At 35.1% G+C, this 16,988-nt stretch overlaps 1 protein-coding gene across 1 annotated transcript in view; it reads left to right on the forward strand.

Moving 5' to 3' along the window:
* The window catches only part of LOC145244699 (dynein axonemal heavy chain 3-like), a 382,877-nt gene that overhangs the window by 107,983 nt on the left and 257,906 nt on the right, over positions 1–16,988 (forward strand). The window contains exons 16-17 of the mRNA XM_080107154.1: positions 7,457–7,652; positions 12,638–12,832. Coding sequence (XP_079963280.1) covers positions 7,457–7,652; positions 12,638–12,832 — 391 coding nt within the window. The remainder of the gene's footprint in view (positions 1–7,456; positions 7,653–12,637; positions 12,833–16,988) is intronic.

Below are 16,988 nucleotides of genomic sequence, written 5' to 3' on the forward strand. Positions count from 1 at the left end.
ACAAATAAAACCATAAAGTTAAAAATGCTACGTGACACAGGTTCAAATCCTGTATAGGTATCATTTTCCACCTTGTAGTTGTTTTTGCTTACTTCCAGTTCCGTGGACTTGTTACATGATAAAGGGCTATTCCCTTTTCATGCAAGTAAAAAATAGGGAATTAGTTAAATGTAAATAGTATAGTCAAGGATTCGAACTTGCGAAGCTAGATTTAGAATTGAAAATTCCAATCATGAGTTAAAATAAATACAGAATGTTATTGAAATAAGGAATGTGGAATCGCAATTGTTTAACTCACACAAAATAGTTAGATATCTGTTTATTGGAAAAGGAATGTAATAATGAAATTTGTTTCTGTGAAAATTAAAATTGTAAACATATTTTGTAAAGAGGTTATTTGAAAAATAGGTTACTGAATTCGGAGTCATGTCAAGTTTGGCAACGTAACGCATGTCATCCAACGTGCTTTATGAGCACATGTTTAATCATGCGATGACGTGACGAGTTCTCAATATAGGTAGAGTTTTAGATGCAGTCTGAGAGAAGAGGAGAAGAGTCAAGGAGAAAGAACTTAGAGAGAGGTCAGAGACAGCTGCTTACGTAAAACCTTGGAAGCGAAAGGTTAGAGAAGAAAAAGCCATATAAAGAAACTTTGAATTCCTGGAGTGAAATCATGGACCGGTCATGAAATAAAGGACGTCATCATCTTTGTGTATCTGCGTCTTCGTGTTGTGATTAAAAAAAGAATTAATTTCCAAATTACTGCATCATTTGAATTTGAGTAAAGAGTAAATAACAGATTGTTAAAATCAGTGAAAACGAAGGGAAAAAACAAAAAAACGTCAATTGAAATGAATGGCTCTCGTCTTCAGGAGGCCTCAAGTTTTGACAAGCTTCTTGGCTTGACCATTACTCCTGATCTTAAATGGAACACGTACATCAAATCTGTTGCCAAGGCCGCTGGAAAAATGGTGGGATCTTTCTATCGATACGGTAGATATCTCACTGCTGAGGCAGGTACGTCCAAGGATGGAATACTGTTGCCACATCTGGGCAGGAGCTGCTAGAAAGGACTTGGCCTGCCTTGATAGAGTTCAAAATAGACTTCGTAGCCTCGTAGGAGATGTCCTTTTCTCTTCCTTGCAACCTCTATCTCACAGAAGAGATGTTGCGAGTTTGTCTCTGATGTATCGTTATTTTCATGGAAAGTGTTCGACTGAGCTTCAATCTATGGTCCCCCCTCGCCAAACTTTCACAAGAAACACTCGTCTAGCTGTAAACACTATCAATAATTCCCCCCCACTCTTTATCTGTGTCTAAACCTAAACGTAGATTCCATGAACAAAGCTTCTTTCTTAACTGCACGCCTGTGGAATTGTCTTCCGTTTTCCTGCTTTCCGGCTGACTACAATATGGTTGTCTTCAAGTCTAATGTAAATAAGTTCTTGATGAGCCGTTCCATATAAGTTATCAAATTTACCAAATTTTCATTACTAATGATTACTATATTGTCCAATTTCTACTGTACACGCTTTAACCCTTATCCTTGAGTGGCCTCTTGGCCTTGATAATGTGGTGATGCCTATGTAAAAAAAAAGGGTCACCAAGTATAAATACGTTGAAACAAACAATAACAGAGTTGTTAGAAGCAAAACAAAATCATTTAGATTTTAATAAAAATGAAAATAACAAAAAGTGTCAGTTTTTTGCCAAAAGCAAAATAATTCGAAGAAGACGTACGGAGTTATCAGAAGCAAAACAAAATTATTTCAGATTTTAATGGAATGAAAACAACACAAAAGTGTCGAACATTGATAGGTGCGCTGGGTCAACCTGATCACGCCATAAAGTGTAAAGTTTGACAAGACCTTGAGAGCGGTCAAGGAAATTGAAACCCAGATCATTAATTACGGCACTAGCTAATGGCTGCTCTAGAATAACTAATCATATACGAGTCCGAAGTGGGGGGTGGGCGTTTCCCCTTACCCTCCTCCGTGATCTAGGCGTTAGACCATTGGTCGACAGTCCTAATTTACTAACCAACAAGAAAGCACATCTGCCAAAAACCGGGTCCATAAAAAATGAGGACACCAAATTGAGAAATCGAGTTGGTTCATTTTCCGTTAACCGAGAACCAAGTCCCTCGTTGACAACTCTGCCGTCGTCGTACCTGCCATTTTTAACTATCACGGACTTTTCACCAGTCAACCATATTCCCCCTGTATATCCGGTATTCGACTTTATTTTAACCAAGTTTTTTACACATATCATTGTAACACTAATGTGTTTTAATAAATCTTGTTATTGTTGTCGAACGGCTGTTTTCCACTTTTATTTTAGAATTGTTAAATTCGTTTGGTAACCCTAACATTGAACATTCTTTTGGTCGAATTACCTCAGGCCTTCTTTTGTGAAACTATTCTGACACAAAGTGAGGCATGAAGAAAGGTTTGAACGGCCAAAACCAACTACTCCAGTATCGTGACAGAACGAGGATCACACAAGGTCATCATTCGCCCATGTATGGAGTATGGTTATCACATTTGGGCTGGTGCATCTACTACTAATCTCTCATTCCTGGACAAGGTTCAAAAGAGAGTCGCCAACCTAATAAGTCCCGAAATGTCAGCTAAACTTCAACTTCTGTCCCATCGACAAAATGTTGCATCCCTCTGCCTGTTTTACAAGTATTTTAATGGTAGATGCTCCGACGAACTACAAGCCCTTGTGCCCCCTTCGACGTAAATGCCTCCAACAAACCTGACAAGCAGTAAAGTCGCGCCCCTACACAGTAGAGATCCCTAGATGCAAGAAAGCCTTCTACCCAAATAGTTTCTTCCCTAGAACTGCTAAACTTTGGAACTCCCTTCCCGGTTCCTACTTCCCCAACTGTACTGACATGCAGAAGTTCAAGTGTAATGTTAACAGACATATTGCTGCTCAACTCCCTACATAGTATCCTACAATTTATGTCCCAGATAGTAGCCCCTTACATCAAAGCGGCTTTGTTTGGAGTGAAAATGTAATAAAAATAATCTTCTAACAACTGGCGGTAGCGGGTCAGACTTGGGATGTCCAAAGCCCTTTTAAGATATTATCTCTTTCTCGTTGTGCATTCTTTTTTACCATGTACACACATATATAGTAAGTTACGAAATATATTTATGGTAATTAAGCTACACAGAGGCTTTCGCGTTTCATCCCCGTAGATAATCCTAAGGCATGGAATTATTGCTATCACGTTGTGTTTAGTTAAGCGTGCCAACGAATCAGATTCATTATTAATCCCTGTGAATCCCAGGATATGGGTCAAATAGCAACATAGTTAATCAATGATATCTAACCAATCGCTTGTAATAGTCATCGATATCACATAAACAACAATCATGTACTATTGGCATTACAGTATTACATAAGTTGGAAAAGGGTTGATCTGCCGTAAAACAAAGTGACAATGCAAAACAATAATTTACATGTTTTGTGTGTTTATTTAGTGCTTTTGCAGGAGGTTTGACATAAGCTCAGCTAGATTTTGAAAGTCCTGGGAGCTAGGTGAAGTGAGCTCTGATCTACAAAAGATATCTGAGCAGCCCTGCCGGTATTTTTCGGTAGTGGCGCCTCACGCAATTAACAATTAAGCGACCTCTTTTTGGAAAGGTGGTAAAAACTGGGAGGGTTGATCTTCAAGGATTGAAGCGAACCATACCTCAACCCGACAGAAAGAAAGCTTTTGGGGATATTTTAGCCAGAATCAAAATGTAGTATCTGATTTAATACTACACTTTTTTTTTGTCCTCAGTCAGTGGATCAGAAATCCTTCTAGACTGAGGCAATTTTGATATCTGTTCTAATGTAGCACGTTCCTTGTTTAAATACCGCCCTGCGCTGAACAGACCAAACCTGCGACATAAGACCTTCTGCATAATCACATTTGTGTTTGCTCAGAAATGAACCGGCGATATCCTTCTGCATTGTGTTCTACAGTCCTGAACACGCTGCGTCGGAATTGTGTGACTGAACATGGACCACTGTCACATTTTCGGAGTTCTGCATTGTCAACCTATCGTGATGTTCCTAAGTTTTATACAGTCCCTAATAAGCTTAGTATCTTCTGTCTATTGCTAATCTTTTTTATGACGATGGCTTAATAAAGGGGGAAACGGACTGATTATCAGGGACGTATTCCCGATTAGTGCGAACAATATTTACTCAAGCTGTGCCAATTCAACACTAAATAATCGAAATGGCGAAACATTAAGCGATAAAGTAATTTAGAAACACTTTGCTTTTTACTTACCTTGTCGATAAAGCTCGAACACTTTGATGAAAATGTTTACACATGGACACGCATTCTTGTCGAACTTCGTGTGACATTTCGACGTCATCGAGTAAAGTGTTCGCTACAAGATGGAGAGCATCGTCTGGCCATGGCTTCAGCGAAGGAAAGAAAGCAAAATAAAGTCAACAAAGTCGACCAAAGTTCTTAGTAGCACTTAACGAAGCAGAACAAATTCATAATCGTAAGAACAAGTAAGCCTTGCTTCTCAACCTTTTCCCGACAGCATTGCCAGAGACTTGTGTGACAAACGGCCATAGTCTACTTGAAAATGTATATTACCTCGTATCAATGATTCATATCACCATATACCTCTGATCCCAGAAAGAAGCGTCATTATTCAAAACGACGATATATTGTTAACAGGTTGATTGGAAATGCCTCAAAGACACCCGCAGTGATTTTTTTTCTCTAATTGCTGAAGTGTTCCAATAAATGGATGAAAGAGAACGTTGAAGTGATAACCTTAGGCAGAAATTCTACAGGGAGTCTGACACTCCAGAATGGTTCACTTTGACTTATGCAGCTGCTGTTGTGCAAAAGCAGCTAATACTCTACCGATTAAACTGCGATATGTCAGCTAGAAATGAAAAAAAATATAACATTAGAGATATACCGTTTTATCACTGTACAAGCAAAATGGTCCAGCCGATAAATTCAACAGTAGGTGTAGGTTCTTTTATAAGGCAGGGTGTGTTCGAAATAAATGTTTTTCTTAGAACACAATTGAACTTGATGTTTGTACATCCAAGTGATTATGTAAAATAATTTCGAAAATCAGCACTTAGTTCTTTGATAAGGAAGGGGCGCGTTTGAAATTAATGTTTCTATTTAGAATTGAACAATAATACTTTTGAAGGATAGTATATTTGTTGACTCTCATTCAACCCCGTACAACGCCGGGTTTCCCTGCTAGTTGACAAAAACAATGAATGTATATAGTTGTAATCGGACTCATCGACATTCTCCTGTGGGAGCGGCTTAGGCTACTAGCAATAAACCAATCCCTTTTTTCCAAAGAAGGTAATATCTGGAATGATTCCCTCATGAAATCGATCAGAACAATTTTCTTATTAAATTATAAGTAGCGAGTGCTTCATAACGATATTCTGTAATACTGTTTAACAGGTAAGGATATATTGAATAATAAAATGTACGATATAAAAAAAAGCGAATAAATCGATTGATAATCGATTACCTGAAACCAATCGATAGTGCAGCAGTTGATCAAAGACGGGTACATTCGCAGTCGGTTTCTGAAGGCATCGCCGATTGGACTAAAAGCCAACACGATATGAAGGTTACAGCTGACGCGTTCTATGAATTTGTTGTTCATGCTGTGTGGAGTTACGTCTCCTTGTTGCTTGTCATGGCGGATCACAGGCTGCATCTGTCAAGAAGAAAAATATGTTTTATTTTTTAAACAATTTTGTAAAAACGGTCATTTAAGCTTTTTTACTTCAGAGCCGTGTTCACAAATATACAGGGATTCACAACTAACGGATAAAGTAAAATTATTTCTTCTTATTAGGTGGGTGCAAAAATAATGTTTTTTTTTTTTACATAAAGTTGAACGTCAAAAAAGGACATTATTTTTTGCCCTGTTAAAGAACAGTCACCTGTTCTTGTAAGTGAGTAAATATGAGATAGGATAGCCGAGGATTTGAACTTGCGAAACTAGATTTGGAATTTAGAATTAAAATAAATAATACAGAATGCCATTGAAAATGGAATGTAGAATTACCATTGTTTAGTTAACATAAAATAGTTAGATATTTGTTTATTGAAAAAGGAATGTAATGATGTAAGTTTGTTTCTGTTAAAGAAATGAAATTAAAATAAGGAATTTAAAAACGGACAATGGAAAATGTTTGTAAAATGGGTTAATCAAAAATTAGGTTAGAGAGTCGGCTTTGTGGAAACGTGAGGCGTGTCAGGCCACGTGTCTGATATTCACGTGTTGGCCATGCAAAGACGTCATAAGTTTTCAATATAGTTGGAGCTTGGCAAAGAGTAAGTCAGTCAGTCAGGGGAGAAGAGAGGAGTCAGAGACAGAGCTGATATGGAACCTTGGAAGCGAAGGGGAGAAAAAAGAATCATGTAAAGACTTGAAATCCTTGACGCAAAGCCATTGACCGATTGAAATGGAATAAACGAACAATTTCATCTTTTTGTATCTGCGTCTTCGTGTTATGTTATTCAACAGAAAAGGTATTTGTGAATTTATATTATAAGAACTTTGTGAAAATCATCATCTCAAAAATAGGTAAAGAAATATATGTGTCAATGTTATAGAAACACTCCCATTCACAGAGCTGTCAAACAGTATAAATGTCAAACGCACTATCTATCTATCTATATATCATACATCTCCTCTCATTGTGTATTACATGCCGTCGGTTCTCCTGTATTAACATGTACTCTGTCTCTTTATATATAAGACCTGCCTCTATCTTACAACAAGAACACCTATTACATGACATGCTACTCTTACTAATATGAACAACAACAAATATATAACATCAGTCCTCTTCTAATAAGAACTATGCAACAGCACCAACCTAATTGTAAACTCCCCAGATATCCTAGAACTCCTCATTTTTTTCTGGATGCTTCTTACTCTGCCGTAACGACTCAAATAAACATATGCACGGACTAGGAGTCTACACACGTCACACCCTCCTCTTGACTAGGGAGCAAATTCAGACATGGTTATAGAAACACTCCCGTTCATATAAGAACTGTCAAACGTATAAATGCCAAACGCACAAACTCTCGGTCTATCTATCTATATATCAAATCTCCTCTCATTGTGTATTACAAGCCGTCGGCTCTCTTGTATGAACATGTACCACAAACAGGAACATCTTAAGACATATGAACACTCAGCACATGACCACCCCTAAGACTCTAATCTCTCACTAAGACTCTCCTAAGACGAACAACAACCATACAGAATATACGTCATAATAACAACACCCAGTATATAACATATACGAATATTTGGTATCTACTAAATCAACACATTATATAACAGACTTAATTTAATGTGTGAATTGCATGCATACATTCTGTTATGATCGTTTCTATTAAAGACAAAATTGAAACTTTTTGTTTCAGCGAAACGAAATTACAAAAACAGCATGACATGGCCGTGCAGAGGCTAACAGAATGGCGCAAGAAAATTGAAATAGACATCAAAGACTTGCAGAAAAAGTTGAAAGAATTCTCGACGAAAGAAAGAATGTCAGAAGCAAAGCAGTACCAAATCGAACTTGGGGAGATTGGGAAAACTCTGGCATTTTTAAAAGATGAGGTAAAGTTTTTATTTTGTCTCCATTCCTTTATTATATTGACCGTGCTAGAAACTCACCTACGCCTGAGAGTATCCTATACATTTACGAGGCCACCATTCGCCCATGCACGGAGTATTGTTGCCATATTTGGTGCATCTACTACTAGTCTCTCACTCTTGGACAGAATTCAAAAGAGAGTCGCCAACACATTATCAGCTAGGCTTCAAGCACTGTCCCATCGACGAAATGTTTCATCCCTCTGCCTGTTTTACAATTATTTTAATGGTAGTTGCCCCGACGAACTACACGCCCTTCTACCCATTCGACGTAAATGCCACCGACAAACCCGACAAGCAGCAAAATCCCACCCCTACACAGTAAAAATCCCTAGGTGTAAGAAAGCTTTCTACTCTAATGGTTTCTACCCTAGAACTGCTAGACTTTGGAATTCCCTTTCGGGGTTCTGTTTCCCTGACTTTACTGACATGCATAAGCTAAAGTGTAACGTAAACAGACAGCTTGCTGCTCAACTCCCTACATAGTACCCCTACAAATTATGTCACAGATAGTAGCCCCTACATCAAAGTGACACTGTGCCTTGTTTGGAGTGAAAATTCAATAAAAATTAATTTCATCTCACACAAACGGCCGATCATGGCATTAACACAAGATCTCAGCATGTCATTAAATAAATTTTAAGCTTTAAAAAAAATTAATTACCAACCGAAACTTGAAATAAAATTTTCTTATAACTACCTGAACATACTAGCTTCCTGATTGAAATGTATCAAACGTTGATGTTATTGACTTTTTTCCTCTCCCTTTGCAAAACTCAATCATATTCTGCAAAGTAAAAAACAAAGAACAACCATTTACTCTACAAAATCATAAAATCTTTGAAGATATAAAGAACTTGAAGCATAAAAACTTTCAAGAAATTACTCCAAAAACGTTTGATATGTCGTAAAACAAAACAACCAAACCAAACTCTACAAATAAATATTTAAAAATATAAATAACTTGGAGCATGAAAACGTTTTCCAATATAACCAGATTCGGAATTAAATAATCCGAAAAAGGTAGATATGCTGTAAAAAACAAAACAAAACAAACAAAAAAATCAATTTTCTCCTTAGACAGTCACAGCAAGAACTCGTCTACCTAGAACAACTGCAAAAACATTCCTTTTCTTTCCCCGCGTGCAAAACATAGCACGTTATTACGGCTTCAAGTTACAAAACGTTCAAATCTAATGTCAATAAGAACTTGCCATAAACTCATAATTAATCAATCTTTTAGTCTTTTATCATTTTCAATCCTCTCATACTATTCTTTATTTTTTAAACTACAATATTTCCATCAAATTTATCTTTTCAATATCTTCGAATAACTTTTGGCCTCGGTTAGTAGTGATTCCTCACTTATAAAGCTTTTGTCCGTCTGTCTGTCAGTCTGTCCGTCTGTCTGTCTATCAATCACAACAGATTGCGATATTTGTATCTATTCAAAATAGAAATTCTAACTAGTTTTAATAATGGAAAATATTGCATTAATAGTCTCTTCAATACCTATCCTTTATTCTTTCTGTCAATTTCTTTTTTTATCTATCTATCTTATATCTATTCTATTCAATCTTTATATCTATTCTATTCAATCTATCTATTCTTCTTTTTCTTCTATATTAATAAAATAGGATCAATTATTCCTTAACAACAAAAAAAAAAGCAGAAAAAAATCATAGTTTGACAAACGCCACATATAAATCTACTATGCTCAGACTACTACACACTACCGTACGTAGATGTTGCGCATATTTGTAGTCGCATTTATCAGTTACAATAAATTATAATATTTATTCCTAGGAGCGCAACAATCCAAATTACGTCTAACATTACTGTGATAGCATAATTCTTTTCTCTCTAATCATTATTTCCAAACATCATCGTAACCGGGAACTTCTCACCATCCGTAGCAAGTTTTGCAGTAAGTATTTTCCATAAACAGGTTATACGTTTGTAGTTGCTGAGGATGCCCCCTCCCTTTTGTGTCTTTTTGCACCAATGTGGTTCTACATTTGGTCATCCATTCTGGCACATGTGATTCGTCGATGCATCTTTTCAGTTGCTGAACTTGCCTTTCATGGCGCGAATTTCTTAAACCAATAGGCATGTATTCCGTCATGACTACGTTCTGTCCAGTTGGCCATTTTTCGGAGAGTTGTCTTGAGTGTTTCCTAGTTGATTTCATTCTCTGTTCCGTCTTCGATTTGCTGTGACTCTTCTCACATTTCTTTCAGCCATTCTGCTTTTCTATTGCTATTTTCTATTGCGATTTTCTATTGCTATTTTCTATTGCGATCCTTTTGTTCTGATCCACCAGTGTTTTCTTTCCGTCGGGTCCGATTTTTCTGTTTTTGTTTTCCCTTCATTTACATTTTGGTAGAATTGCTTTCGTTATTTTCAAAAGTCCTATTTAGCTTACACTGTTCCGATTTATATCAGTATCGTCTTAATCTCGCTTTCTTTGCTGCTATTTTTTCCTTCACTTCTTCCTGTTTCTTGTTGATCCTCTCCTCGCTGGCTGCATTTCTTCTTTTCCATCCTCTTCTATTTGTTTTCATCTTGTTTATCGCTTTGACTTTTTTCTTTAGTTTGTTGATTTGAGTTTCCAGCCTTAATTCCCATTTAGGTTTTGTTGGATCGTTTTCTTTTTCAGTCGTTTTATTTTTTTGAAACTTCATTCTTATTGTCTTCGCACCTGCATAGATTAAATTGTTTAGGTTCTTAATTGTCCCTGTTGGGATATATTGGAGGAGTTTGTTCAATTTCTCTCAGTTTTTTCTTTTTTTCAATCTTAAGGACGGGAGCTTTATTTTTTTCCTCATTCATAATTTTCCCGATGTTTTCTACTTCAGCTAATTCATTTTTCGTTAAGTTCTGTTGTTTCATAGATCTCGGTCTACACATTTCTTGTGTCCAAGATTGCAGTTCTTCTACTTCTGTAGTTCCTATGTTTAGGACTTCCTCGTAGGTCGTTTCTTCGTTTGTTCTAATATTTATTTTTGTTGTATTTCATTCAGTTCTAGATTTGAAAGTCAGCATCTCTTGAGGAGAAGTTTAGTTTGGTCTGCAATTCTTTGTTCTGATGTATGGTAATCACTGGTCGTGTTCCATAACTCTTTCATCCGATTGCGATATCCTGTGTCTTTAGGTGACTTCTGTAAAGGCATTCCATTACCCGTTTATTCTCTTTTTTTAGTCCATTTCTTCCTTCGGTTTTTGGGTCGGTGTTGATTACTTTGGTTCTCTGGTCTTTTATCTGTGTTTTTGTACCTGAAATTAGAGAGGATAGTTACGTGTTCTATGTCGGCGTTATTGTTTCTGAAATTAGAAGGTGGGTCATTATTATTATTATTATTATTATTATTATTATTATTATTATTATTATTATTATTATTATTATTACTTGCTGTTGTTGTTGTTGTTGTTGTTAAGGAGAAGAAGTAAAATGCATCAACCACTATCTCGGTGTGTCCTAAGAATCGACTAAAGGGACGATCGAGAGGGGGTCTTTCACCTTAGTCGATAACTCTCCTAGAGATGGTGGCTCAGTAAAACTATCGATGTAACCTTAAATTCACCAATCCCATTTATAGGAGAATGTTGAATTAAAATATTGAGGATAATGATGTGAATGAAGCTGGAATATCTTGCGATGGTTTCACGTTCGGCATGTGCCCTACTTTTCAACATGATGGGTCCAGTCGTCGTCATGCAATTGTTCTAAATTTTGATGGTGTTGGGGTGGTAGGTGTGGTGAGGGCAAGGAGGGTGTAGGGACAGGAAAAACCGTGGATAGATGGAGAAAAAGTGTTGTGGGAATATTTTCCAAATCAAATGTATATATCCGGAAAGTAAAGGAGGAATGGGAATCTAGAGGAGGTGGTACTCGAGTGTGACGAGTTTGTTATCTCAGTTAAAAAAATTGAAAATAACAACCTGCTTACAATGATGGCGAGGGTTAAGATTGCAAGGATTAGGGTTAGGGATGAAATGAATAACGAAAGTAAAATATGATGAGAGTACTAGTAGTGTTCAAATACTGGAGGAGAATGTAGGTGATAGTGTAATTCAGTTGACTGTGGAGGAATGGAATGCTATTGTTTTGTCTCAGTTTGAAAGCTGTGAAGCAAAAGAGGCTAGTACCAGACAGGAGAAAGAACAGATGTATGGAGAAGTAGTGATAACGTACGATCTTGACTTTAGTTAAGAACGGATTACTTCCGAAATCAAGAGAGGGTTTCTTTGGTGGCAAAATCATAAACATGAAGATTATTGATAGGCGGAACTTAAAGGCAAGATGAAGGTGTAATGTGCAACATCGTGAGAAAAAACATATTATGGAACTTAACGCGGCGTTACACGTTGTTACGTATCATCTTGGCTTGATGCAGAACAAAAAGGAAGGACGGGTAACCAAACTGGAAGAGGCGGCTTATGGAAAATCTTAAACATTGGCGGAAAGATATTGATATAATTGAAAAGATAAGAAAGAGAGTTAAGCTAAGACAGAAAGCTACGAGAAGCTTAAAAAGACGTTTGGCTGAAATAGGGGTGAAGACAATTCTAGCATTTTTGAAATAGAAGGTTCGTGCTGGTTTTGTGAAAATTATGAACTTTGTGGGAAAGTATGTTGTTTTTCGGCAGAACAACCTTTTATGAAACAACCAATTTCAGCTGTATATTGAACTATCGCAGCACCAAATCCAATCCACTTAATGCCGCTTTATTCTTTGTCGTCGACACCAGCTTAAATGCTATAAGTTACACTCTACACAAAGTAAAGAACATCCTTATGTTTAATGAATGCCCTTATCGATGTTGAAGGTAAAGATATACCTTATCGATGTCGAGAGGAAAACAATATGGTTTACAAAAAATTAACTGGAGCCATTTTTCAAAATTCGTTGATATATGAAAATTTTAAGTTCATTTTTAATTTTCAGAAACGGAAAATTAACGGAGAAGAGAAAATGTTGGATCTGGAGCAGCAAACACAGTTTGAAACAATTGAAGTGATTTCGGCCGCTAAAGAACCGTACGATCTTCTATGGACAAACGCTGTCAAGTTTCAAGCCTATCATGAAAGCTGGTTGAATGGATCCTTGTTGAAAGTTAACGCCGAGGAAGTCGAGGAAGAGGTAATATGAATGTTATCTCTTAGTTTTCTCATTTATTCTCCGACATATTAATTTCTACAAGTATAAATGACCAGCAAGGAGACCCGACCTTGGCCGGGATTGAATGATGATCAACGAATGTTTCATACTTCCATATTTTAATTGTCATCGAAATCGGTAAAATCGTCCATTTTATAATCAAATCGATTGATTGCATACCCTAGTTGGGGATCCATCGAAGTGCACAGTGAAGAAGCTCCGAATACCTCTCGCAGTAACTTAGTTCACAATACATTATAGTTTACATTGCACTGTAGAGAACCTACTGTTGATTTTATAAATTATTTTTATATATAATTTGAATTAAAGTTTAAAATTCACAAGTCAAGTATTGTGCTTTAATTGTGATCTAAACGGAAACATTCATTTGAAACGCGCTCCTATCATATAAAAAAACCTACTGTTGATTTTAAATGCCTGCCTCAGTAAGAGAAAAATGGAGTGTGTGTCGGTTCCATGAACCATGTAGGTAACGGTTTTTTTAAAAAAGTTTTTAAAGGTAAACATCTGATGAGTATTTGACTAAAAATGCAGCCAAAGCATAAGTTTAAAGACTTGCTAGTCGCAATACGAAACGATATTGTAATAACTACCATTTTGAAAAGTAATAAATAACCAACTGAGAAAACTTGATATTTGGAACTTGGAAAATTATACTACACTCTGTAATCTAATAAAAAGGCATTCATTGAGCTTGAATGTTTTCCAAATTTATATAACGTTTTTCATTATCAAAACTTTATTTATGAGAAATATTTTTTAATCACTTACGATTAGTATATACAAATTGAGTAACGTTTCCAGTAAATTATATATATATATATATATATATATATATATATATATATATATATATATATATATATATTTAAAAAGTTTTCGGGGGGTACAGAATTTAATAATGGCCAAATACAGACCAATCACCATGATGATTTAAAAAAATAATAAAATGAAAATAAAGGTGAGCTAACCAGGTTTCGTTCCTCGCTCAACAGAGCTAAATCGATGAATAAACGGTGGAAAAATTACATAGAAACTAAATTAAGACCTAAAAGATTTTTTTTTGCTTACAAAGAGAAGGCCTCAAAGACTTAATAAAAATAGTCTCTAGAATTTTTAAATGAAAGGATGATTGCGACTCACTCAAGCTCGTAAACATGTCAGCTCTGAAATTCGTGGCACACGCATGGTTATTTATAAGGTGATCGCAAATCGCAGAACCACACGTATTAATCAGAACATCCGAGGATGAAAAATTTACATAACGAATCTTTGATGGTACATACTGTTTCAAACGGAAATTCAATCTTTGCGATGTTCGCCCAACATAGTGCGCATTGCAACTACATTTAAATAAATAAACAATAGAATTATTACGGTGGTGGTAGTGGTAGTGGGGGAACATCTTTGCAAATGGACGACAACATAGGTCTGGTTGAAAAAACAACGCGTGGATTTGATGCAAAATAACACACATACAAAGAGATAGGTTTAATAATATATACATACATATATATATAATATATATATATATATATATTATATATATATATATATATTATATATATATTATTATTATTATTATTATTATTATTAGACCTATTTTGTCTCTGGCGGGGTCTGCCTAGCACTCCTTAGCCCAATGGCTTCTAACCATTATGGAACCGGTTCAGGATCTATACACTAAACATTGTATTAGTGACTCATTTAGATTATATATATATATATATATATATATATATATATATATATATATATATATATATATAATTTTTTTTCATTTCATCCATTCGTTATAATTTCATAAGTAATCCCCACTTAAGTCTTCGCTCTTGCGTGACATTTGTTTTACACTTGATAGAAATTCAACGATTGACTCCTGATGAGTTTGCTGATGAAAGGGGCCCCTAGAGTCTCCCCAGCCTTATTTAAAGCGCTTTATCTATTATATAAAGCTGAATGTCTGTGTGTGTATGTGTGTGTGTGTGTCTTGTCACGAATAGGCTCCTATATGGTTGATTATTTTAAAAAATTGATTGCATATAATGATAGAAGATGTATCGAGACACAGAATGGGTATGTTTGATCTGGCAGAACAGTGGTTCATTAAAATTGTGGGGTCTGCGTTCGCGCCTGGTCCACAAAGTATGGAAATAAAAAATTTTAAAATAAAAAAAACGTTTACAAGTGTTTTTGATATAGGTGTAATAATAATACTTTGATAACTATGTTTTAACTTAAATAGGGATGGTATAATAAAATTGTGGGGTCTGCGTTCGCGCCTGGTTTCCATAGAATGGAAATAGGCATAAACTTTAATAAAAACTTTTCATATCTATCTCCGTAAGTATACTTTGATAATTATGTTTCAATTTGAAGAAATATGGTATAATAAAATTATGGGGTGCTCGTTCGCGCCTGACCTCCATAGAATGTAAATATGTCACAAAGTTTAACAAGGTTTTTTAATATAGATCCACAGAATATTGTGATAAATGTTTCAGTGTGAACAGGTATGGTATAACAAATTATGGGGTTTATCTATTTTCTTTTTACTTTCATCATATTTTACTTTGGTTTTGATACCCCCAAAGCTATCTCATTACAACCCTTCCTTTTCATAACCTATCATAATTTCATAAATCAGAGTCCATTTTCTGTAGACTGTTTATGAACCCAGTCAACAACGGGTACTTTTGCTAGTATATATATATATATATATATATATATATATATATATATATATATATATATATATATATATATATATATATATATATCAGTGATATTAAGGCGAAACTAAATGACGTCGCACATTCTTATGCTGGCACGCCTATTTCGCTTTGTGAAGCAAAATTGCGAAGTGAACATTATCCTACAATCAAAACACTTCGCCATAATAAATCTTTACTCATCACAAGACCCGACAAAGGCTCTGGCGTTGTCATAATAGATCACCAGGATTATGTCAATAAAATGATGACTATCCTGGGGGACACCTCTAAATTGGTTAAATTAGGTCCGGTAGATACTCATGATTCTACTATTTCTATCGAGACCAAGTTCCAAAAACGACTTGTCAAATGGGTCAATTTCTAATTTAATTCGACCCACCGGTTCTATTCGCCCCCGTTTGTATGGTTTGCCTAAGACCCATAAAAGGGGGGTACCGTTGAGACCCATATTATCTATGATATATATATATATATATATATATATATATATATATATATATATATATATATATATATATAATGTATGTATGCATATGGGTGCACGTTTCATGCCTGGACCTGTACATGTCATTGTATGCATATACATGTGTATGGATATATATGCGTGTATGTGTGTGCATGTGTGAATATCTGTTTATGCATATTATTATTTATATATGCATTATATGTATGGGGGCATATATTATATACATATGGTCGTTGAATATGACTGTGTATTGGTATGTATCATCTATGTTCGTCCCATCTTTATTGAGGGAGAGACGGAATTTACTCACCATTAAAAAAGCCGACATTGTTTCTAACTCTGCCCTCTTCAGTAGTTTTATTATTATTATTATTATTATTATTATTATTATTATTATTATTATTATTATTATTATTATTATTATTCATAACTAATAATTACATTATTTTTACCGTTTAACAATTTCATTTTTATTCCATTATACAATCAATATCATTTGCGTCTCATTTTTGCCGTTTGAATTAAACGCTTTTACGTTGCAATATTAAAAAAATATTAAAAAACACAATCTTCTTCCACAAACGGCTAAAATGATTCACGTGAACTTTTTCGAACATCATTGCTAGGGATGAACGCTGTCCACGCCACAAATCTCCAGTTCTTTCAACGGTTTTCTTTTTCATTTCGATACTTTTTTGTGACCAAGAGCGGAGATCTGCTTGAAATATAAAAAATAACAATAAAAATATTAAATACAAAAAGTAATATCGTTTTTCATGCTTCAAAAAACCCTCATAACCTTTAAATCACTATATATATATATATATATATATATATATATATATATATATATATATATATATTATATATATAAAATTTATTTATATTAAATTTATTTATACAAACATTGATGGCT

This window comes from Euprymna scolopes, chromosome 1, assembly GCF_053919585.1.
Source record: "Euprymna scolopes isolate OS-2025 chromosome 1, ASM5391958v1, whole genome shotgun sequence".
Lineage (NCBI taxonomy): Eukaryota > Metazoa > Mollusca > Cephalopoda > Sepiida > Sepiolidae > Euprymna > Euprymna scolopes.